This window comes from Apteryx rowi, unplaced genomic scaffold (assembly GCF_003343035.1).
Source record: "Apteryx rowi isolate R43461 unplaced genomic scaffold, aptRow1 scaffold_116, whole genome shotgun sequence".
Classification (NCBI taxonomy): domain Eukaryota; kingdom Metazoa; phylum Chordata; class Aves; order Apterygiformes; family Apterygidae; genus Apteryx; species Apteryx rowi.
In genome coordinates, this window is record NW_020447375.1 from 1,030,554 (window position 1) to 1,056,276 (window position 25,723).

A 25,723-nucleotide genomic window follows, 5' to 3' on the forward strand; every position below is an offset into this window, starting at 1 on the left:
TCAAGTAAAAACAATCAAATAAGCAAAGTGCATTGCAAGGAGAAGACTGTTTATAGCTTAACCTTAGCTTCCATGCGCAAGCTAGCTCAGCGCCCCAGCGCGTCTTCGTACCCTTCAAGAGGGCAACTGGTGGTGTCTGGTTAGAAACTGGAACGTCTAGGATTTAGTCTGGGTCTTGCTGGCCAAGGATAAAGCTCCCGTTTGCCTGTGTTTTAATTTTCAGATGTGGTTTGTGTAAATGTGAGATGGTATTCCAGACACCTCTGTGAATACTGGTTGTTTTGAGAGGTCGTCCCTTGGATGAATTTAAATGCAGGTACATGTCTCTTGGGCGAGACGGTTATTTAAATAATTTTCTGTTCTATGGATATTACACATCTTTTTGTCCTGGTTTTGCTCCTGTGTCAAAAAGCTTACGCATACAGCGTGGTGACAAATCTTAGTTAGTGCATGTCTTAATGGGACCTTTCCTAAGTAGTTTTATTTTCTGACTGTGTCAAAAGAAATTTTAAACAGGTTTGCGTTTGCTCAATTTTTTTACTTAGTTTGATCAATTTTTTATGGCTAGCTGATGCCCCCTGTATCGTATCTTGTCATTATGGATGCTGTTCTTCATCCTTAACTGGACCTCCTCTGTAGTTAGCTTGAGCAGACTGCTGTTGAAGGGATGAAACAGATGACTTGTCATGTTTTCATATGGTGACCAGCTATGCAATTGTAACAAAAGTCGGGCACGAACCACACTAAGTCCTTGCACTTCTGTCAAAACACTGGCTGCCAAGTCTTCCTTCTTTCCTCCCTGACTGTGTTGCAGTTAGCTGTGAAAACATTAAACTGGCATGAAAATAAGCAAAAAGTAGTTTTCCCATGTGCCACCCCTGGAAAAGGGTGCGCGTAATCATCTTCAGACAGCTTCTCAACACTTCACTCCCTGCATAGACTGTCCAATTTCTGTAGCTCCAAAAGCATGTTTATAAAAACGAGAAGTGGCCTGAGCTAGATAAAATAAATGCGTTTGTTCACTTACAGGGCGAGCAGTGTGACCCCAATCCTCAACATTTAGCAAGTAAACAGACAGGCTGGAGCAGACCGCAGTCTGCCCCGGGACAGACGGTGCTACATTCCTAGAACCACCCTCATAAATTGCTGGAGAGTCTGCCAAGTAGGTGCAGGCTACTCCAGGACGTGTCTCCCTGTGCCTGCTCTCCAGCTCTCGGACACCTCCCTTAGCATAGGAGAAAGCAAATAAGATGCCTAGACTTCTCGGTTTGAATAACTGAAGTAGCCACAATTTTTTGCTCAGTAGCTTCTTCGCTGGCACTCATCGGAGTGGTAGCTGAGCATCTTCAAAGGATGCTCCCACGTGTGCTCTCATGCTGCATGAAGGGCAGCTCCCTGAATAGACGGGTATAGTACTGACTCGTATGAAGTCTATTAACATATATATACATATATAAAACAGTTTTTTTCCTGAAAAATATTTATACAGCTGTCTAATGTTGTGAAGAGACCCTTGTCCATAGGAGCAGAAGGAACAGAGGCAAAAGGCTTGGGACTGCACGTTGCTACGACTTCAGCCTGCCCTTTCCCAGGCAGATTGACTGCAGGCTGAGCAGGTGGTAGGAGCCTCCACTTACTTTACCTTCATTTTGGTAGCTAGCATTTGATCTTCAGAATCTGTAGTCGTGCTGCTTCGCTGGGTTCCTTCCTGCCGAGCCTCCATAATACGTTATGATAGTGAATGAATGTATCATCTCAAGTTCATATCCTTCAGAACACCCTTTTGCAGAGGACAGAGGTGCTGGTCAGGTGTCCCAGGGCTTCATAAATCATCTCTTCTCAACTTTATTGCTCTTGTCTTTGTCCTTTTGTTTGCTTTTAATTTAAACTCCTCTGCCTCTAATCATCTGCCCCAGGTCAGGCATTTTGATTTAAATGAAGATTACTTTAGACAGCTCTGAAACGAATGTAACGGAGTATCTGGACATACAGGGTTAGATTCATTATGGCTGCGTAATCAGTTCATGAAAACGATGGCTGAGCACAGGCAGGCTCAAATTCAGCGCCGTGCCTCAACACACACCGTTGTTATATTGATTCACACAGTTATCATTTCCAATAATCACTCCGAGCCGGGGCAATGAGAAAAGAAGATTTTAAATTCCCCCAGCTTTTACAGAATTGCAAAAATAATACTTCTTCACCCTCCCCGTCACCAGCTTGTTTGAGACTCTATTTCAGCTGAACATCTTTGTTCACTTTTTGGGCCAGTCAAATATTCAGATAGGCCAGTCAAAACCAATTGACTTTTCCTCCATCTCCGCACATATGCAAGTTAGGAGGGAGCTATTCATTGTGCGCGGCTGTGGGTAACATATGGCCAAGGAMATCCTGAAGGCAACAATATCCATAGGCAGATTAAGGACATTTAGCCCTTACTCGACAAAATATTTAATCGTAAGTTTTAATGTTCAGCAGGTTTGCGGAAGTCAGTGACACTTAAAGCACATATTTCGAGCATATGTTCATTAAACATAGGTCTGGGAGGGCCCGAAGTTGATCATCCGTTCCATTTTCAAGGCACAAGGCAGAATCAAAGAGACACAAATATTTCTGACCATTTTTCCCTTAATCTCTTGTTGAAAGCCTTTAGYGATGCAGGTTCCCAGTGCAATTTATTCCAGGGCTTACCTGTTCTTAACTTGCAAGAAAGGTTTTCCTACTATTTAACATCTTCCCATGCTGTAGCCTGTCATTTCTTGTCCTTCTTGTTCCAAGAGGACTTGGTGGCAGTTTATTGCATTCTCCTGCAGTAAGATTTATGTATTTGAAGATCATTATCACATTAACCTGTAGTACTTTATTCTTTAGGGAAAGTAAATTTATTTTTGAGCTTTCCACGCAATTCCTGCTTTCTAGGCCTGGCAATCATTCTTGCTTCTTCATCTCCAGGTGGTTCTTGTCTCTTTTGAGCAATGCCTCAAACAAGGCACGTTGAGCTAACTGGAGTGGTCAGGTAGAGCAGAAAAATGGCAACTGAGCGTCGTGTTTTGCCTTTACCCTTACTGAATTGTGCCCTTTCTATCTCGAGTCATCGCTTCAATTTGTAAAGATCAGGTTGAATTTCCTTGCTCTTCGCAGAAGTGCTCGTAGCCCTCTCCGGCTTGATATTGATTGATGGYGCAAAGTTAATAACCTTCTCCTTACTCCATCAGGCAAGCTGTTAATAAGAGTATTTAATGGTGCCGTATTCTAGACAGACCCCTGTGAAATGCCACTTGTAACGTCCTTTCAGCTTCCTGGTGACCACTAAAAACTAAACTCCTTGGCAATGTGGAGACTAATATGGACATAAGCTTAAAAACGAAGCCTTTGCTTCGGCCGCGTTTCACCGGGGCTCTAGAAGGCCTATTTTCAATGGTCAACGTGGGATTTTTCATTTTCATTCATGTTTTAAGAGGAATMTGACCACGGATTGTAAAGTGCAATGAAATTTATTGTAGCCTCCAGCCCTTTTTGTAAACAAAATCATTAGCGAATTAATTAGATGGCAAGGAAGGAAAAAAAAAAGTAATTGTCTTCCAATAGACCAGCAGATGCATAAATCAGACATTTATTAGTGGAAATTTCCAACTGCATAGCTATCATTTTGTTCCATCCGTTGTAAAGTTTTTTTTTATTAGACAGATCAGTCGTCTTCTCTTTGAAATTGCTTAATTTTTATTTTGAAATTGTGAAGAATCCTTTGGCCTCCTTCCTTTTGAAAGAACGGGCRTTTCTTAATTATTATAGGGAATTAAAATGAGAATATCAGTGATTTTATATATAGGCCCACAGGTTGTTTTCAAGGAATTAGTGAGTTTTTTCCATTTGGTTTAATAGGTATTAGCTATATAACCCCTCTTCTGGCTTTTACTTTATACTGGAATGATTTTATGCGCGAAGCAGTTTACATTCCTCACTTGTTTTTAGCCTTTTCCTTCTAGACATTTTTGAAAAATAATATTTACCTCTGGCATTTATGGAAAGACACAAACTTTTATACACTTCCCAATGCCCTTGCTTATAAAAAAAAAACATAGTTGCGCATGTTGGCAAACACTGGATATAAATTTTCCGTACAGTATTCAGAGCGTAGAATTAAAGATTTTTTAGCGAAGTTCAGGATTTGATTAAGCAGCTTTAATTAATGGTTAAGTAGATGAGGTTTTCTAAGGAACTGTGTATTTTTTTTAGCATATATGTATGTATAATTTTGCAAGGTATTTTYCTGTAGAGTCCCTTAGCATTCACACTGTGCCGTGTGCCAGGCTACGATATTTAGTGCCCTCCCAAATAGTTTTCGCATTTAATTGAATCTAGCCTTGTTCAATCCTAATAAAATAAGGGTGGCAGCAGGGGCATTTCGGAGGCAAGCGATATTATTAGGGGGCAAGCTGTTCCGTTCTGGAGGAGCGTAGATATATCGAGTGCTCGGACCACGCTGGGCGGCTTTGCCTGGGGGGAGAAACTTGCTGCTTGGTCCRTGCAGCCGGTCAGCTGTTGGGATTAAGAGAGCTCAGCTTGCGTTCTCGTTAGCCCGTCTAAGTGCTGCGCTCGGCAACAGCTGCCGCTATTTTTGTTGATKCGGGTGCATATATCTGGGAAACCACTGGAAGTTTAAAAAAAAAAGAAAGAAAAGAAAAAAAACCTTGCACGTACCCAGCAAGCAAAAGCATTCGTACTTCTGGATGCTCTCTGGAATCGGTTATTTTTTAACGTGATACAAAGGCATGCCCATCTTTTTTTCACAATAGCACTGATTCCTGGCTCCGTCATGTCCACAATTTACAGATGTTAGCTAGCAAAGGTCCGTTCGAAAAGCGTCTGAACTACYGTCTCTATCTTTTGGGGTTGAGGTGTCACCATGGCCACACAGCAAATTCAACRGGAGACAAGAGCAATAAGAACCTTGTCTGTGAGCAGTGTACCCGAGCTCTCAAGAAACGCTTCTGTCCTGCTCCTAAAAGATAGCCATTACTGAGGGTTTAGGAAAAAAGCCACATCTCCAGAGTAAACTAAATATATATATTTTTTTTATTTGCACAAACTCCGCTTGCTGGGTGTTCTCATTTAGCTAGGAGCCAGGCCAACCACCTTGAGGATTAGCAGAAAACGCGAAAGCTCCTGCGCAAGGAGGTTTCTTTGCACACCCAGAAGCTTCACGTTCAAATGTTTCTGTTATATCTATCAGTGACAAGAAATTTGGGGCTCTCAAAGCTGCCAGCATCGTTCAAATCACAGCCTTTATTTCAAAAATGAAAGGAAAAATGGATTATAAATGTAAAACGTGTTCAGCTCTGCTCCCGTGCCCATGGTCTGCTGCTCTTCTGTGTCTGTAAGGGAGCCCACCATGAGCTGGGCTGCATCAGGGCAGTGGTGCCCCCGACCACCGCTGCTCTGAGTCCCCTTGGCTTTAAGGCTTTGCACAGGGTAAGGCAGTGGAAAATATTATCTGCAGCAGCTCCTTAGAGAACAAGTACAGTGCTGCCTCCTAGGGCTTTTTGGAGAACGCACAGCTCTGCAAGAGCTGTCATCCACGGGCGTAACATCTACAGTGACGGGGAACTCAGAGCGTCAGTAGAGGTTCTTCACCATCACTTCCTAGGAGGAGATCACGCACGTAGGAGATAAGTGCAGTCCAAATAGTATAGCCTCCATCTAAATCCTGACTATGACAAAGTGGAGGAGACTCGAGGCTGCTTTGGCTTGCTGCAGGCATGTCACTTAATCTTCACTGAAAAAAAAATCCTTCTTTATCAGGATTGTTCTACTTTTTTTTAATGTTTCTAAAGGGCAACTTGCGTTTTAGCAGCTCAGTTCTCATCGGAGTTACACAGAAATTGCTACCGTTGTGGACTTTTTATATAAAGTAATGAATATGAGCACATAAATATGTAGCAAATAAATATACTTAGAGCAAGACAGACAGAGAAAGAATAAGAAACACACAGATACAACCGTTTACTCTTTTTTCCATCGGGGGCTGGATTTGCTCTCATAAATACCCRTTTTCCCAAAAGTGTGAAAAAGCACGAAGGTCAAAACATATTTATTTGCATGTGAATTATAGCAGTGTTTAAAAAAAGAAAGAAAAATCAGACCTTGAAAGTACTGTGTGTTTTGGAAGTGGCAGCAGTTTGTACGTCATAAAGCAAAGCGACATTTTTGGAGTGGTTCCAACATTTTTGTGAAAGCTGTGTGAGCCCAGCAGAAGCCAGCTGAGGTCTAATGAAACTCAGAAGAACAAGAGAGGTTGGATCCTTTCTCCTCTCCCCTGTGCCAGCATCTTGTCCTGATTTTGTACAGTTGCTGTTCTGCTGAACCCACTACTGAGACATCTTCACCCCCTGCAATAGTGGATTTTTTTTTACTGAGACTCAGTATTTTCTCACTGCTGAGACGCAGTATTTTCTTACTGCTAAAACGTTAAAAGTCATCCCGTGAATTCAAAATTATTGGCAGCCCAACGAAGCCCCCTTCACTGCTGTGTCCTCACGTCCTCTTTGGAGGACCGTCTCGCTTGGGTGTATTTTCAGTTCGTGATCCATCTGGTTGGGCTCACTCGGGACTAGCTCTGTCACGATGACCCAGGCTGCCAAGCAGACGCTGGTGGCATGGGACCGGGCCATCACGCTGGAGCACGGTATCCGCAGGTTGTCCTCCTCTCCCTCTGGCTGCTTCATGCCGGGGCAGGCAGGACTGCGGCGAGCGATGGCTCATCATTTCCACCGGCTGACTCATGGACCCCAGGGTTCCCTGTCCACGAGGGCACCATTACTCATCGCTCCTGCCCGAGTAGACTTTTATGCCTGTCTCCTTGCCTTGTTTGGTTTCATTTGTTGGGGTTTTTTTTCCCCTGTGATGATTCTTCAAAATTGTTCTTAGTTTTTTCTTTAAAGCTTTCCATAAGTTTTTTCCTCCCTCTYTCCAAAGAACATAGGAATATAGTGCGGGGTCCAGGTAGCTGCCTAGTGAGTGTCCAGAGCAAGTAGATGAAGATGGGAGAGGGGGAAGCAATGACCACGCAGTTGATGGCACCCTCCAGGCACGTGGAGAGAGGACAGCTCCAGGGTCCAGCACAGACGAAAGCTCCTCTCTAATTTGTGTCCACCCTGGACATTTCRAGGGTTTCTTGCTTCCAAGGTCTGGATGGGTTTCACACACGGAGGGTAGGAATAACCTCCTCTTCATCAGCTTGGCAATCGCTATGAGCTTGTGGGATGGGAAGGGTCTAAAAGATGGAGGAATCTGACCCTCCCAGAGTAGCCCTGTCTAGGTAATATCTTGTGATTAAAAATGCAGCCATGACTCCAAATCTGTGCATGATAGCCCATCACCATGGTATTTGGGCCAGTATATATTTGCAAAATAGATGCAACTGTTTCTTTTTTCATTGTGCTTTGCTTTTACAAATGCCTGGTTTAATTATAGACGAGGTTTCTGCTGATTTTGTGTCGCTGGGAAGCAGATCGTTGCCTGGATGAGAATCCTGCAGAAACTACCCAGTCTAATGAATTTTATCTCTTTCTGGTTTTGTGCATCGCCTCTTTAGGGTGGTGTTTGGGCACAGGCTTTACTTAACTCCTCTCTCTATTGCATTTTCTTATCTTTCGGATAGAAAACATGCTCCTGTTCCACGACTGAAAGGGATTATATGGAAATCTCCTTCAGAGTTTCGTTCCTAACAGAGGGCAACAGCTCATTCAGATTTACTTGGAGTGAGTCAGACCACAGGAGAGTCAGCAGTACCTACAGGTTTACCAGGGTTCACTGTTTTGGGGATTATTGCACTAGAAAGGAAGGCAAGGGCCCGCAGCCTGGAGCATGCAGGAAGCTGTCTAGACTGCTCTGGTAGGAGGGTTGTTGTTCAGCTTGATTTGCATTTTGCAATTTAGCCTCTGTGTGCCAGAGCACTGTGACAGGATAGAAACGTAATGGAAGGCTTAAATACATATAGGAAAGTGGAGAGAAAGGGAGGGAGGAGTATATTCAGTGCCATAAATTTTATTTATCATTTTTCCCCACCATTGAGCCTTTCAGTGAATTTGCAGCTTCAATATCCTCATTGATTAAATCACCATTTTCAGCAGAACGTGGACATCTACAGCAGACTCGATGCTTGCTCGTACCATCAGTGCACTGAATCTCTGAGAAAGAGGGATTTTTGGAGTTTTTTGCACTCAAGAAAGGCAATGATTATGTAAGGAAGCCGTGAAGGTAGGAAAGAAGGAAAGGGAAGTGGCCAGAAATTGGTTTAACTTGCAAAGAACTTGATAGAGAGATGGAGGCTGGTTGTTGTCCCACGTAGACCCTCTTAGCGGTTCTCCTGGCCTTGGAGAGAAGCGACTGAAACCCAAGGCTCCAGCAGGTCTCCAGCAAATCGATAATCCTGGGGCCTTGGAAATTTAAGATGTCACTTTGTATAGTTTTGAGTCGAAGCTGGTCTAGTGAACTTCTCGCACTGGAGGACTGCACGCTTTCCCTCTCTACAGCATTTAGGAGATTTTTGTGGTGGCTTGGTTTGGAAGGCTGAACTTCCTGCCCGACGTATCCAGCTTCTCCGCAGCTGAGATTCGCAGTCTCTGTGGCTTTTGCGGCTTTGTGTGCTCTTTTTTTTGTGGCATTTAGAGGATAGGGTGTTCTCATCAGCCCATTCTCATTTTCTCAATATTATTATTTTTTTTTCTTTAAAGTAAAACGTCCCCGTGACTCCTGGATTTTTCTTATATTTTTGAAACAACATTTCAAAATAAACTAAAACTTGAATAATGTACAAAATAATTTGAGTCTGAATTAATTAGTAGGATAGCAAAATGAGATCGGGGTTAGAAATGTTCTTTTTTTATTTACTATCATGGGTAGAATGACCTGGATTTTCCCAGCTTTACATCATGAAAATAGTCGTCGTTATTAGCCCCATTTGGCAGTCTTGGTAGAAACACCAGAGCAAGAGGAGGCAAGTAGACTCACCAGGCATGTTGAAGAAGGAGGGGAAGCTTGCAGGATTTATTTTTCCAGAGATGTACAAATAGCAGTGAATTTGCTCGGAAAAACACATAGAAAAATAATCCAAAGGGAAAGTGATCCAAAGTTTTGTACCTCACCTGCATGTTTTGGTGTATCAGCACATTTAATACAAATTAATCCCCCAGTGCTCTCAAACCCTGGCAAATCCTCTGCATTATGAAGCAGACTGGGAACGTGAGTGGAAATTTTATCTAAATTCTCCTGTGGCATTAGGTCAAAGTCTTGCATTGGCTAATTGTAACCTCTCGTTTGTTCTATATTTAAACATTTGTGGCAGTGATAGCATTATCAAATAGAAATGCTGCCTTTTATTTTCTCTCGTGTTAACTTCCTTTTGTATACTTATTTTGAAGCTGTACAAGTAAGTATAGGAAAGCAGGTTACTTCCTCAGGCTCTTCATCATGTGCCCAGGCATCCCTAAAAAAAAAAAAAAAAAAAGTTAAAAATAAAAAATCCTTTGTAATGAAAGACAAAAAAATTGAACAAATAGTCACAATCTACGATATTAAAATGACATACCAGAAATGGAAGAACAGGGATTTATTCACATTACGCTTCATTATATAATTTTGGAAGTTAGTGATCTGAGAATTCACCAGGTTGTTAGGTTTATTTTTGTCATTGACGTAAAGATAGGCAGCAGTAGCATTAGTGAAATATGGATTTGTGTTTCAAGTATGTTTAGAAGTGCTGAATGCCACTTAAAAAAAAAATGGTTCACGGTCAAATTGACTGAGAAGTGCTCAAGTTTGCTAGTGGAGCTACCTCCTTCAGCTGGAGAGCAGAGTTTGCTGAGGACAAGTGGTATGTGGCCAGGTCGCATCCTGCCCTGGCGCTCAGGGCACGGTCAGGCACACGTTTTGGCCCAGAGGTTGCTCCCAGGTCTCCCAGTTTCAGGGTAAGTGGCAGGAACTGGACAGCCCTGGTTGCATCTTGCTCCTGTAGGTCCTCCTTCTCCTCCTCTAGGAATTGCTCGTAGCAATTTGTTTATTCACTCAAATACAGCTAGAACACAGGGAAAAGCTAAGAGTGGAGCAGGCCAATAAATATATGTGAAGTCATACCAAACCTTCATCTTTTCTTGCAAGCTTTGGTAAATTCTGCTCGGCCCCATTACCACCATGTCTGGGTTGGGGCAGATGGTCTACAGACTTCAGTTTTTCCCTCTTCCTGAAAACATATATTTCAGAGCCTTCCCCAAACAACTCGCCCAACCCAAGCTAGAACCTGAAAGTTTTGGTGCTAAGATCTTCTGGTCTTAAGCTGAGATTTGGGGAGAGTAAATTGTCAGACACATTGGAAGTGGGTAGCTGAATAGCTGCCCACTGTTTCTTCAAGGACTTTGATATGACCTTGGATTTTTTTTTACCTTTGCTGTTATTTCGTTCCCTGTTCATCACTTCTCTCCCTGCTCCCCTGAAACAGCCTGGTATGAGTTAGATCAATAACATCAAACTGATATGTCATTTATTCCAAACAAAACCAAAAAAAACCCAACCCCAACTCCAAACCAAAAACATTTTTATCACTTTCAGTCTGCAATAAATGCAAAATCTGGTTTGAGCTGGTCAGCTAACATAGCAGAACAGCAGCATGTTCAGTGAAGCAACTGGGGAGCTCTGCGGGATGGATGAGGAGAAATGTTTTTCTTTATTTTAGGTGGCTTCTTTAGGTCTTTGTACCCTCTCTCCCCAAAGATTAAATGGCAAACACAGGCTTCATGCAAAGATAATAATTGAAAGTCTCAGTGTGAAATGCGGGATAGTTCCTCTGGAAAAAAAATTTTTCATGTGGGGTTAGAAATGCTTGCAGCTGTGGGGAAAATGAGATGCCACAAATCAGAGGACAGACATCACACAGAAACTCCAAGTGGTTTTAAAAGAAAAGTCCAAGACGTAAAGTGGCAGCTACAACCACCCTAAGAGCAAACACGTATTTGCTGCTATGCAAGGACAGGTAACCACTTTTGTTGCAAGGGATGGGAGTGCTCGGGTATTTCTGCACAGCGGTATTATGCCAAGAGCAAAGAATACAAGCCAGCAAATCTCTGGATGCTTCTATGAAAGTAGTAGCAGAACGTTGGTAAAATTGACATCTCCACAGATGTTTTGAGAAGGACGAGAGTAATCTGAGGAAGTTCAGTTCATCTTCAGATTTTCCTGACTTTATTAAATTCACCAACCTTAAACTGTGTTGTACAAAGTGCATGCCATGAAATTCTGCAGCTTCTTTCTAAAAGGCAGTGAGCAGACATGATTTATGGTTGGTAACACATGAACTATAATGTCTGTGTTTTGGGTCATTATGGATGAAACCTCTGAAGTAGCATTAATAAATCAAAACATTTAGAATGAAATATTTGGCCGTAGAAAAGTGGATTCTCATTTATTAGTGTGTATTGCTCAATCCCTTGTAGTGGTGTTGAGAATTGGTTTGGCATGTCGTTTGACCAGCTGAGAATCTGACTTTTGGTTTTGATTTCCTTAAAACGTATGTGTCTTTGTGGGTTAGAGAGGACATTTCAGTACCAGTTTGATTTCTGGCAGAGGCTTCATGGGCTGAACTACTATGTGAACAAAACAAATGCAGAGGAAACTGGTCAAGGTTATGGTTGCAAGGACAGCCTAGGAAAAGTTTTGAAGATGCCATGTCTAATATCAGCCCACATTTCTGTTATCAAGAAAATACAAAAATATTACATTAAAATGCAGTTGTATGAATGTTATCTCCTAATCTAAAAGGCAAGCTGGATTTCTGATTTGGTCTAACGTTTTAAAGCTGCTCTTGGGCATAACAACAGATGAGCAGGTTGTCTGCTGGCTGAAGCTGGAAGTAAAAGCCAGGTTCCTACAAGAAAAACAGAATTTTTTCTCTCTCATTCAGTGGTAACTAGTAAGGGATGGCCAAGTTGGAAAGGATGGATACATTAATTTCCAACAGCTGAAATGAATGTATGCTTTGGTTGCAATCTGAAGCATGTGCCAGGGGAGCTGACAGATAGTAGTACAAATATATTCCTTTTGCCTGTTCTGGTACTGTGTGTGTGCGCAGTGCAGGACTGCAGAGCTGCACGATATCAAGTCAACTTGAAACTGTAGTAATGAGTGGAGAAAGGAGGAGACAGAGCAGTTTCCACCTATTCATTCTGCCATTCCTGAAGGCATCTTCAATGCCATGAAAGATGTTCATCTCCAGGAGGCAGGTGGATATTCTGCACCCAGYTTTTTGCTCTTTGACAAATGGACACTGGTGTCAGCTGTTGGAATAGGAAGTCAATAAAGACTTAAGATGAAAGACTTGAGACTTTCAGGAGCTTGGGTGGATCCAAAGCAATCCCATACTTCAACTCAGGAGATGAAATAATCTCCATCTTTTAGCTCACAGTCTTCCTAGAAAGCAAGTTTCTCCTCGAGCTGCAGAACCAGATGAGCCTGGTTTCCCATGGATTTGTGTATTTTGTTCCCAAGTCTCTTGCCMATGCAATATATTCACTTCCCCCCCCCATCACCAACCCCATCTCTGCTATGATCCACGTGACAGGAAGGGACTGCAATGTTTCCACTGCTCATACCCAGCCTGAGCACCTGTCTTCTGCAAAAGGGGACATTTAACACCTCCGTTCCTTCCTTGCCAGCACTCCTTGGGATCTCTCTCCTCTGCCCAGCAATCAGTCTTAACCAATTTGCAGGATTAGAAGTGTCTTTGAGATTTGTGCCTGCCTTTCAGCCCTGCCTGGAAATGCTCTAAGGTTCAGAAGTTACTAGGGTAACATTGGCAAGCAAGCAGGTGGATCGCTTCAACCTCATCTCAGGAAACCAGGCTAAAAATAGGTTCCTGAGGCTCAAGGTTAAAAATAATGATGTGACAAAGCAGTGCCGTGAAAAAGGCAGCTTTGAAAGCATTCAAGGACTGCATTTCCCTGCCAGCGTCGGTGCATATGTTACTAGTTATAGAGAAAGGCTTTATGCAAGTTGAATCTAGCAACATCTTACGCGAGAGTCATGCTGATGGTTGGGTTTTCCCTTTGACACGGTGAGTTTTAGAGATAGTTTTTCGATTTGATGGCATACTGTAGCAGCCCACATGCCAACCGTGCGTGATGCAGCAATATGTGAAACGTTTAGAAATCTGGTTCATACCAAACCCACCCATATKTGGGTATTGCACCATATTTGAATTGGCTTTCTATGAAAGAAATTTGGTTTKGGGGKTTTTTTTTTCAGTTTTCTTGGGGTGGGGAGACTACTTGGCGCCCATGCCGAACATTATATTAAAAATTGTCACAGCTTGCGGGGGGGGAGATATGCCCTGCTTCTAACTGATGGGTTTGCCTGCTTTATCCAAGGTCCAGTTGAAAAGTGAAGAATCGAAAACATTTGCCATGAAGATCTTGAAGAAACGGCACATAGTGGACACGAGACAGCAGGAGCACATACGGTCAGAGAAGCAGATAATGCAGAGCGCTCACTCGGACTTCATCGTGAGGTACTGTCCCTTCAGCCTACACGCTCATTCCCCCAGSGAAGCAAAGTATAGAAAAATCTCAGTATTTAAAACCACATTGCAGTGAAARTGGTATAGGAATAGTCCCTGCGTCACTACAGAAACATTTTAGCTGTAGCTTCCCAGTAAGCGACTGCTAATACGGCACCGTAGGATGGAGTCTTCTCCAGGCCAACATGAGATTACTCTGCCCATAGCGAATGGGGGATTTCTGCCCATGCTACCAGTGTGACACCAAGCCTAAATTAAAGCTGGGACTTAACTTATTTCCTCGGGATTTATGCCATGCTAACATGGCTGCGTGGCTCCTGCTTCTGAGCACACACGTAACCAGCCTGGAGCATGGGCAGAGCTTGCCGATGTCTGTGTGCAATGCTCCGTGTAGACGTGCCCTCCGGGACTCAGCATTAACTTGGCTCAATATTGAATTTCCTCTGTTGCAAATGGCCTCGGAAAGGCAGGGCTTGCTCTTTCTAAATCAGGAGCCATCATGCAAATAAAGATTCAGCTGTATTCAGCGCTTTTCTTTATGGCGTACTAGCTAGRTCCAGTTCACTGTCCCTTAACTCTTCGTGCGTAAATGCTCTAAAACCATATTCCTCTGCAGAACTTAAGGAGRTGCAACTTTTCAATGTGTAAAAACRGGCGCCAGTCACTTTTGTTTGCTTTTACTGTAATAGCCAAATTCTCTGACACTTAAAGAATTGTGAATATTTGTCAACAGGATGAAGAGATGATCCTTTACGTGTTTTAGGTTAGAATAAGAGTGTTAAATGATTGGGACCTGTGATAGGCAGCCTCTCGCCGAACAGGAGCTATCTCAAATGAGGCCTCTTGTCTAAGCCGGTCACCAAGGCTTCCTCCACAGCCAGCACAGAGCAGAAGGAACCTCACAAGGGTGATTCATCCCACCCTAAAATAGATGACCAAGGCACTTGGCTTTTGCTGGAGATCATTTCTGCTCCCAGGAAGCTCCAGAGATACTTTGTTAGCACAGGATGGAAACCAGTCAGCTTCTTCCTTCAGAGCACTTGGGAACATCTCCACCATCCCAGCTCTGCCCAGCAGCGAGGTGCCGCTCTCCTCAGAGCCCTCRAAAATGGGTCCCAAACTGAGTTTGGGACCAGCAGGTCTCCCTAGCTCTTGCTCAGCCTCAGTCCTGCCGGCTTTAAGCCAGCTCCACACAGAGCAATGCTGTGAAGCTCCCCAGTGCCTTTCGCTGTAGCCATCCTGGCAAAGAAGTCTCCTCTGCAGCTCAGGTTTTACTCTGCCAAAGGCTATTTTTCCTCAACTGAAGTGGAGCAGTAAAGCAAAAGACTATATGAGTGCTTTTTATCACCAGCTGAGCTGGTTGTTRCTTTTGAAGCATTTATTTCATCTTCACGTTTGATTCATTTGCCACAACTGTTGCTGGCTGGAGTAAACAGGATGACRCTGTACGTGGCTTCAATTTCCTTTACACGTTGATGATTTTTATTATCTGATTCACAAACATGCCCCCATTACCTAGGCTCGAGCCAAATATTCCTTGCAAACTGTTTCAGCATATRGATATTTTTTCTGAAGTTTGATTTGGATCGATAGGCTAATTTAATGGAAGGTGAAGTGCGGGGCCAGCCAACAGCAGGGACTTTTTGACACAATTTCAAGAATATCCACTTTCAAATAAAGAGCGTGAAGCTGCAGACTTTTGTAAATGACTGATCTTTGTAGCTAATAAAATAAATACATGTCACTATACTGTCCTCATTCCCAATGTTTATCCTTCAATAATCAAGTAAGAAAAAAATTATACTAGTGCAGAGTGCTGAGAAACAAAGCACTGAAACAGGACAACAGTGACTGGATGATCTTGGGAAGTGATCTGAAATTTTTTTTCCTGCTCTGAACTGAGCTCAAAAGTGGAAAAGAAGACAAGAGGAGAGGGTGAGGGAAGAACTTTCTCCAATGCTTTATGTGCTGGTTTCCATCAAAACCCAGTCATGATTCAGGGCATCCTTCCCCGGGCTGTAGCGCAGAGGACTTCAGCAAGGCTGAGTGGTCTGGCACAAGCAGTCTGGCCTGACRGTGATTCCAAAGCAAAACTAATTCTGGAAAAAGCAGAAAATAAAAGTATTATCATAAAAGCATGAAAAATCCTTGAGCAATAGTTCAGTTTGATTGCTAAAAGTACATTAAACCAGGCAAAAGAAACAGAAGATGCCAAGCGTCACTAAAAAAAACCTTAGTCATAGATAAACTAATAGCTTTCCAGAACAAATGCTATACCTGAATTTGATAAAGAGCCAAATAGGTGTTGAGGCAAGGATGTCTGCGTTGTAGATGTAGGTCGTGAAATGTTATCATAAGTGAAGATCTTCTCAATATGAAGTTGTATGGGAGCCAAGTGGTAACTGCCGGTATGTTTTGYCATATACCTTAAGTTAATATTTAACTGAGTGCCTTCAAAAGGAATCAAATCCTGCTAGTCTTTTCCCTGGTCTATCATACAGCCCTATGAAAGATATGAATAACAGGATTTCTCGCTGGCTTTGAAGAGCTAGAATCTGCAAAAACACCTGTTTTAATTGATATAATGTTACAATGTCAGCCTTTTAGTTTTTAGCTCTGGAGATTTCCATGCATCACGCAATTTCTCCGTAACAGGGTATGCCTCAGAATCCCTTATTGCTGCAGAACTGTGCTGAGCAATTCAGATTTTTAAAATTAATTTCTAAACAGTGCAGCTGCAAAGAAACCCTTACCATATCTGGATATAGCGTGCCTGCTTCTTCAGGGAGCCTCAAATGATACCTCTCCGTGTAACTGTGAGGTAGAAGCATTCATCTGAATCTGAAACGCAAATGGACTGATATCAATTTAATATTGACGGCATCACTTTCTGTACGGGTCTCACAGTCGCAGAGTGTCTGGAGGATTTCCCTTCCCTTCCAAAGCAAAACTCCAGCCCTCCCCTAACGTCTTTCCTCCCCTCTTCTCATATCCTCCTGCAAATCTTTGAAATACTGCTCCTCCTAACCTCAGTTGCAACTTTAAAACAAAAGAACTTTGGGGGGGAAAAAATGGTTCAATATTAAAATTCAAGAAAGCAGCTAGTACTGAATGCCCTATTTTAATTTTCATAGTTGCATTTGTTTCATGTGTCAGGGGCTGGCACAGAGCAGGGATTTTACCACATAATTTAGATCACAGCTGAGAAATAGCATGGATTCATAAACCCTGGCCCATCTATCTATCTTTTTAGGCAAATTTTCCTACCTAGTCAGTCCCTGGAAGGAAAAGGAAGGGTGCTTTTAGTTACCTAAATGTTAGGAGATTCTTTTTAAACTCTCTGAAGTATATTAGCAAATCAGTTAATTTTGAGTTCTTAAGTGAATCACAAATCGGGTGGCGTTCCTTTGAACTGATTAAATGGAAAGATGACTGGGGATCTACCGCTGGACTCCACAGCTTGAAGAATAAAATGATATGGATGTCATAAAAAATGGTATGAAAACTTCTCTGGAAAGCCAAATACCAAGTTATGCAGTTAGAAATGGCAGACTTTATATTTAGTGTCCAGAGTAGTGATGACCTCAGCTTTTGTTGTCTGCGGTGTGCTCCACCATTCAAATACCAAACTTCTGCTGCTGAAGTATTTCCCACAGGATATTAAGGACTGAAGAGAGATTGAAATGATACCCATAAATGTAGCAGTGGCTCTGAAAGGTTCACCTTAGTCTTGTGGCACTGCTCAGGATGAAGCGCGTGGTCTGCAAGAAGGTGGGACCGTTCACTGCATTTTCTTGTTTGCCAACAACAGGCTCTACAGGACGTTCAAGGACAGCAAGTATTTGTACATGCTGATGGAAGCCTGTCTAGGTGGAGAGCTCTGGACAATTCTCAGGGACAGGTAAGTTTTAAGAAACTATTGTGTGGAAAATGTGGAGTATTTTCCAATATGCCTTCAGATAACTTAAGACCATTATCTTCCACGGGCAAAACCACRCTATGTTTGATTTAAGATCCTAGTAAGATTGGGAAATCATCTTTTCCTATACAGTTGACTAGAGACCAAGTGAATCTAGTTATGACTGAGAATACCCTAAGGACTGATTTAAGTCACATCTAGTATGTACAAGGCTTTATACAAGTGGAGTCATATTTCAGGGTATTTTGTCATGGTCTCTCTGAAAACTGTCAAAGAATGCCAGAAAAAGTACAGTGGGGGTAGTGATGATAGTCATATGATGAATTGCATCTATGATGTATCTTTGACGGTCCTTTCTCTGTCTCATCATCTCTAAAGATTATCAGAAGCTCTCAGTACCCTTAAATTGCTAGCGGTGTATTTTAATGGTAACGTTTTCCAGGCATGGGATGCAGCTGTCGCCAGTGCTCATGCTACAATTCCTGCTTTTGGGGAGTCTGGCTGGAGACTCAGGCACCTAATATAAAAATGTGGGACTTGGATGATGCAGGCTCTGGGCACCATGGGTGAAGGCAGAGCRTGGCCCTACGTTGGTGCATGCGGTGATACCAGACAGGCGGTGCCTGCAACATGGAGTCAGGTCTCCATGCGTTCTTGCAAGACACACTGAGGAGATGGAGTCCTTCCGGTGCTGAACCTATGTGAACATTAATGAGTGTTCACAGTGGAGATGAAATCCATGGGAAGGTGCATTTTCAACATAAAAAGCGCAGTGTTGTTCTAAGCCCTCTGAAAAATCAGCACATCCCATCCCAAGCTGCACACCCCCAAGAAAGGCTTGCTTTCTTCATCTCAAAGTTCATTCCTCTGTTCCCCCTCTGTAACTGTGATTGCTATCATATCACAGAGGCGTTGTATGCTTAAACTTAATATTTGTGAAGCAGTCAGGTAGTGATGAAGGCCAGAGGAAATTTTGGGAGGTAGTCAGTAGTTCAGAGTCTGGGAAGCATGTAGTAAACAAGGCTTAGGGCCACGCACGGAAGTGGGAGACAGTTGTCACACGTAGACCCGCAAGAAGCATCATTCAGTTGCGGCACAAAATGAGAGAAGTGCAATGGAAAAAAACAGTATGAAATCATGTAATTAAAGACTGCACCATAATGCACGGGCAACTGTGGTTCTGGTATTTCCTCTCTTTTGAGGGCTTGAGCTGGCAGGGTTTTGGTTTTGTACGTGTAGAGAGGAAGAAGAACGAACGTGGGTTGTGTGAGTGTACATGATATGTGCACGTAGCACAACTTTGGTGCAGGAAACTGTGATAAATCATATATAGCTATATGATAGCATCATACTTGGAACATAACTTCATATAACTGAAAAAAATGTGAAAGAAGTGCATTAGAAAGATCGCTCAGAAAGCAAATACAATTTTTTTCATTATCTAGAACAAATGGTTTTGATTCTTCCTATTCCTAAAAACATGCCTTCTGTGGACCATTAAAAGTAGGACAGTAGCAAAGTTACCAGGTGTCAGAAAGTATTCCTTTTTCRTTTTCTGTTTCAGAGCCTGATCCTTTAATCTTTACATCTCTCGCCTTTAAATTGTGGTTCTGCTGCCACCTAGTTTAGAAGCACTTTTGTCCGCCTTGCAGCAAGCAGAGCTCTACCGTTCCACCGTCAAACTCGGAGCGTAAGCTCAAGGCGGGTAGTGGCATGTGGTTTCCTTCTGGAAGCATGTTGCAAATGGAAAATAAAATGAGGATACAACAATGCAGTTTGTGCTGAATTTGAAATTAACACTTCAAATTCCAGCAACTGTTATTTTTTGCCTTTTGTCTCAGTTACGAGCACTGGTCTCAGAGTTCTTGATCTCCACAATAGGTGGGGATCAAAATGTATGTATGACCCAAAACCCAAAGGCTTATAATAAAAAATCACCTTTTGCTTGCAAGGTACTTATCTGTAAATCATTACCTGTATGATGCAATTATAAAATACAACTTAACATATTTTAGATATGAATGTTTGACATGAATGTGGATTGAAGGCAAAGATGCTAACACCCAAAATGGAAATGTGGTTGCTTTTAGGTATAAAAGCAAGTTCAGTAGTGGGCATTTTCCAGGTATTAGAATGATTCTACTGAACTGTATAGATATTGTAACAACAGGATAAAATCAAGTAAGGGAAGAGATTGGACTGGTGTTACTATATGGCTTTAGGCTGCTAATAAGAGAAAAAAAATTGTGAACATAATGATTTGGTTGGCAGCTAACAAGTAGCTATCTAGTGCACACCTGGCTATCTGGCATTCTCCTAATTGTGCTGATTTATAGAGACGTCCTTTTGCCATTTGATTAAAGCATAAAGGTAGCATCCACACACAGATGCTTTCCTTCTTCATTTCCTTAAAATTTTTAACTTGCTTTGAGCTTCGTGTGCTGACAGCTGTCCTGCAGTACGATTTCTTTTAGCAGCTTGTGGGTTGCTGCAGTGAAGCATATTCTTTTGACACCACGATGTCAGTCGTTGGAAAATTTGGCTTTATGGAAAAGCCATTTGGAAATGTGATTTTATGTTAGGACTTGATCTAGGAGGGAGAATGTGGCAGAACAGTCCCTAGAGGTAAAAGAAATGCTTGACTTAACTCTGGGTAGAATGGCTAGCACCTTGCCAAATTGAGCCCTAGCGATGCATAGTGATGGCTCAGTCCTGTATAAACTAATCGCTTTGTCCTCTTTCCCTTTCTCGTGTTACGTAGAGGTTCGTTTGAAGATTCGACGACCAGATTTTATACCGCATGCGTGGTCGAAGCTTTTGCCTATTTGCATTCCAAAGGAATCATCTATAGGGACCTCAAGCCAGAAAACCTCATTCTGGATCATCGAGGTTATGCCAAACTGGTAAGAGCCTATAGTGTCTTCCTTTACTCCAAAAGCAAAAACAAAAAACCCCAAAACATTTCTGGCTTTCTTCTGGTACAGGACACCTCGTATTAGGGGTAGAGGAGAACATAGGATTAACCATCAAGGGTCAGAAACAAAGTCCACCCAGCCAAGGGTCCTGTTTCTGCCGGTGGCTGTTGGTAGGAGTTGAGTTAAGAGCAGGGCAAGCACGTTGTCACCCATCATCAGGATATTCTCCTGGCCTCCAGCAGACTGTACTGGTTTAGCTGAGCTGTAAAACACTATTTCTGGCTAAAGCTTGGCGTTCAGAGCTACAATCCTGGTGACTGGTAAAAACAAATTTGCAGAGTACTGGTGTTTCTGAGTAGGTTCTGTTCCACACATAAAAAAAACATGATTCTTAATGGAAATATTAATCATGACATTGTCATGGCAAGAAATATTATTATTAATTGCTTTGGATCGTCAGACCGTGCTGCTAAATTGTAGCTGATACAGCTTCTTGCTTTAGTAGGGGGATTCAATTTTGATTTGTCTTAGCTTTTGGCGATGTTGTAATGTCTAAAGCTATAACTTCTCATTGAAGAGGTTATGTATGTGCCTGAGCACCATAGTTTCAAATAAAGCCAATGTTCACTGGAGTTCACTGGAGCACCTCACACACTGGCAGTTACCTATAACAGTTTGCAATATCATGTCTGAAGAGTGGGAGAGAAAAGTAAGAGAACACCATTTTTTCAAGAGGCTCTGCTTGCTCTTTTCATTCCAGTTTTGAATTCTTTACGTTACCTATCATGCCAATTGTGCGTAATCAAATTATATCAATGCCATGCTTATTGCAGTCCTGGGCAAATACACTGGCAGTCGGATGTAAAACAACTCTGTGAAGCTGGATTTTCAGTTTGGGGCTCGTTCTTTAGTGGATGAAATAGCACTTAAGCATTTTAACTGCCTTCTCTTAAGAGCCTTCTACCAAGCACCTCTTAAGAGCATTTTACCAAGGCTGTTAAAAGCATAGCTGCCATTAGGGATGTGCCTCTGAACACTGGAGTCTCAAGGACATCCATTCCTAAACACATGCACTGCAAGGAAGAGATTGCAGCTTATTTTTTTCAGTTTTAACAGCCCAGTGAGTCCTTGCCTGGGCCTTGCCTTGCATAGGCACTCATGGGAAGGTGATGCTACTAGGCAACATTATGCTTTAATAGTAAAGGCCACTTCTGCGTTAACATTGCAAACGCACCTGACTGATCTGTGGAAACTCCTATGAGATGACTGCTTAAGGTTCTGGCTAAACTAGTCTTCTCAGAAGGTCGTGGTGCTTCTCAGTGTTGTCCTCCTGCAGCATCCACCTCTTCAAACCAGGATGGCGGAATCTCTGCAAGACCTTCACCCCCACAAATGCCAGGTTGCTTTGACAGAGGGCTAAGTAACCTGGCTCAACTCCTATTCCCTGAATATTATGAACCCAAAATGTTGATATTACTGCAAAGCAACCAACATGTGGCCTTCTCCTGCTGCATGTCTTCGTGAAGGACAAGGTAGTTGGAGATCAAGCAGGATAATGTACATGGCTGTACTCTATTGTAAGAGCTTAGAAAGTGGCAGTGGGGTTTTTGCACTGTGCACTGGCCACTCCTTGATGACTGCTATGTCCGGGCTTAAATGGCCACAGGCATCTTGCCACCCTGTGGTGATGTGTTGCATCTTAATATTGCATCAGAAGGCTTCTTGAGGGTTTGTAAGTAAAGCCACAGCAAAAATGTTCATGCTAGGAGTGTTTCCATGGGTTTCACTTTATTGTGCTATTCACTCGTATTATTCTTTTGCGTCAAGAATCAATGTAGATGTGCCCTGCACATAAGGCGTGCACCAGATGTCTGGGGATTGCAAAAATCTCCCTGAACCTGTGGAGAAAGGGAGAAAAAAGGACTTCTCTTGGTGGGAGGTGCTGTCTCACCCCCTTTTGGGGAATCACCCTTATTAACTGGTGGTGATGTGGGCACTTGGGAAGCCTTTTCTACATCAGTGAAGGATGGGGCAATACAACCCTAAAAGGAGGGCTGTTTCCAAGAGGCACTGATGGTCTTCTGCATTCCCACCCCCCCTGAGAGTCACCAAGGGCCAGCATCTCTGCCTCTGGGATGAGGGACTCTTCCCTATCTGTGGGAAGAGAAACTCAGGAGCAGCAACAGCAGCCAGAGCAGTAGGTCAGACCATTTTGGTGTGCTGCCACTTCACTGCATGCATGCAACCGATGAGCACCATCAGAGGCCTTTATGGCCAGGCAGCAAAGAAGTGTACCGCCAAGTGTCACTAGTCAGAGTTTATCCTCCACAGCATTTCTCTAAGGCTGGTGGGGTCCAGCAACGTGTCAGATGAGAAAAGTGGATTGGTTGCAGGGCTGTCCTTCTCCCAGCCCCCAGGAGGGTCCGAACTAGAGTCTCCACCTTTCCCATCATCAACCCCCAGCTCCTAAGATGTTTTGATCTCACTGGCAGTTTAGGGGAGACTGCACAGTGTGGCACAAGAGAAGTATCACAGATACCACAGCATGATCAACCCTAATCCTTTGGGGATTGCATCCATTTAGGACTGCAGTACTGATGTTTTGCCCGTCCCTAGTGCAGGAAGGTGTAGGAGTGTTTCACAGCCATCAGGGGACAGCAGAGTGTGCTGCAGACCACAGCTATGGGCAAGCAGAGCCCTGAGGACAGGGGAGGGCAGAGCAGTTGATGGACTGAGCTGAGTTTCAACAAGAGGAGGAGAATCGGCGTGAGCGCTGACGCTGATCTTTTGTTCTGAAGTCAATGCACTAAGCAGAATAGTTCATTCAATAGTTCAGGTAAAGACGGGGAGTTAAAAAAAAAAATCAAAACAAGCTGAGCTGTGAGTGATATAAAGCTGCATCTACCAAGAAATGTTCAGAGCATTGTATTTTGTTCTTCTTACCTCAAGAGAATCTCCATTTTGTATTACGAAGGATAAATTGGCAAAAAAAGGTCACTGCAGATGTCTGCTTTCCGAACAACCCACAATGCTTTAGTTATGATAATATTCCCACGAGGAAATCTGTTTTCTGCTTTGCTTCGCTTTAAGAAAAACAGAGCCCCATGGCTGAAATTGCCTTTCTTTCTGTGCTGTGATGGAATTCTGTTCCTTTCACAGGTCGATTTTGGCTTTGCAAAGAAAATAGGATTTGGAAAGAAAACATGGACTTTTTGTGGAACTCCAGAGTACGTAGCCCCAGAGATCATCCTGAACAAAGGTCACGACATTTCAGCAGACTACTGGTCACTGGGAATCTTAATGTATGAACTCTTGACTGGCAGGTATGGGCATTGGAGCCGGCGCGGCTGATAAAAAGAGCAGAATATTTCTGCCATTGTCACTCTGATTAGAAGCCCAGGAGATTCAGAGTGGGTGCTTGCTATAGTGGCACAGAGAAGCCTAAACACTGTACTGTTGAACCAAATAATTTTTTTTTTCCTTTTTAACCGTAGCTTCCGTATGGATCCCTCAAATGGCAAGGCATTGCTAGGCTTTTTAGGAAATGCTGTAAAATGACACCAAAACCCCACCCTCGTTTTTGGCTCCTGTAGCTGCCGCTGAGCTGAACGTGGTGGGGAAAGGGTTTGCAATTCCATCAGGGTGGTGCGAGTGTAGTGGGGTCTTGCACCTCTGGAAGAGAGGTGGTAGGTCTGACGCGGTGGAGACTTGAGTCGCTATATCCATCCCTTCTGTTATTTAGTTTAGACACAAGGCTTGCCACCTTAAACGCTCTTCTTGCCTATGCTTCTTAAGCACTTATGCAGTTCTCGGTTCTCTTATATATTGGGCACATGCATGACAGTGTAGCCTGAAGCAAGCAAACCCTACTCTCCACGTTTAGGAGCTGTTTATTTGTATATTGTTGTATACTGTTCTTCACTCAACTTCCCTCTCTTCTGTTAAACCAAGGGAAACCTAATTAATCCCCAACAACAATGTGTCACAGCATCAAATAGAAAATAAGCCAGCGAGCAGAGCTCAGACCCTTGTTCCTCAGGCTGGCAGGACTTGGGGCGTTATGGAAACAAAGCTTTTAGCCTGTGCTGCCTGGAGAACATGACTTTCCTCTTTAATACTTCCTTTCCACCAGCTGGGAAAACATCCCTTAAATCCAGGGRGTATCAGAGCTCCATGGCCAAAAAATGGTTAAGGTCATAGGAGGCAAAACATTTCTAGTTGTCATCTACCTTTTCTCATTTCTCACACGATAGGGAACTATGGATTGGTTTGGTTTGGTTTTTGTAACAGTCTTTAATGCTATTTTAAAGATGAGCTTTAATCTTTTTCTTTCTCTCTCCTCTGAAGTCCACCTTTCTCAGGCCCAGACCCCATGAAGACCTACAACATCATATTAAGGGGAATTGACATGATTGAATTTCCAAAGAAGATTGCCAAAAATGCTGCTAATTTAATTAAAAAACTATGCAGGTAAATGCATGAAATGTAATCAGCTTTATCTTAGGCACAGAGAAATGAGTCCCTCAGAATGATTAAAAAAGTAACCAATTTTGTTGTTCCTTTTACAGGGACAATCCATCAGAAAGATTAGGGAACTTGAAAAATGGAGTAAAAGATATCCAAAAGCACAAGTAAGTGTCTTCACCAACCATCCATCATTTTAACCCACAGAAACATTCATTTCAAACACTTTAATTTTCTGTGAAAATCAGTTTTCTTGAATTCYTTTGGCTTGTCCCTTCTTTTGTGCTTTAGACTTTAATTTGCATCAGATTTTTTTTTTTCCCCAGTATTTTGGTATATATTCTAGCCCTACCTGTGAGCAAAATGCGTTGCACATTGAGTAAGACCTTTACACATGGATTACTATAATGCAGAAGATCATTTGGAAACAATCCAACTAGGCCACTGCCTTTTTGCACTTTTTTTGGTTTGCAGAACCACTTTCCAAGATTTTCCTATATTTCCCTCCCCCCTAGACAAACTTTCTTGCTACCTATAAGGTTAGTCCTCCATCCCTTCTGGTCTGATGGTACAGAGTTCTTAAGTGACATTTTATAAGCTCTATTTTTCTGCAGGAATTGATTCACAAGAGCAGCTTTCACACTGCTTGAGAGGAATGAGTTCAGGGCACATCCTGGTAGCAGGTTATCTCAACCTCAGCAGGTTATCTCATCTCATCCATGCTGGTCCTTCTCTGCTCCCATCCYCAAAGCAATACAAATGTGCTGGATGGACATTTGGGGGTGGATGGGTTTGAAGGCCCAACTCGCGGCTCACCCACCTGCCTGAGCTGCCAAAGCCCGAGCAGACCCAAGGCACCCA

At 42.8% G+C, this 25,723-nt stretch overlaps 1 protein-coding gene across 1 annotated transcript in view; it reads left to right on the forward strand.

The window, feature by feature from the left end:
• Positions 1–25,723, forward strand: part of PRKG1 (protein kinase cGMP-dependent 1) — a 433,746-nt gene that overhangs the window by 402,617 nt on the left and 5,406 nt on the right. The window contains 6 exon segments of the mRNA XM_026081056.1: positions 13,416–13,555; positions 17,376–17,465; positions 20,245–20,386; positions 23,558–23,721; positions 24,746–24,868; positions 24,967–25,029. Of these exon segments, the coding sequence (XP_025936841.1) occupies positions 13,416–13,555; positions 17,376–17,465; positions 20,245–20,386; positions 23,558–23,721; positions 24,746–24,868; positions 24,967–25,029 (722 nt within the window).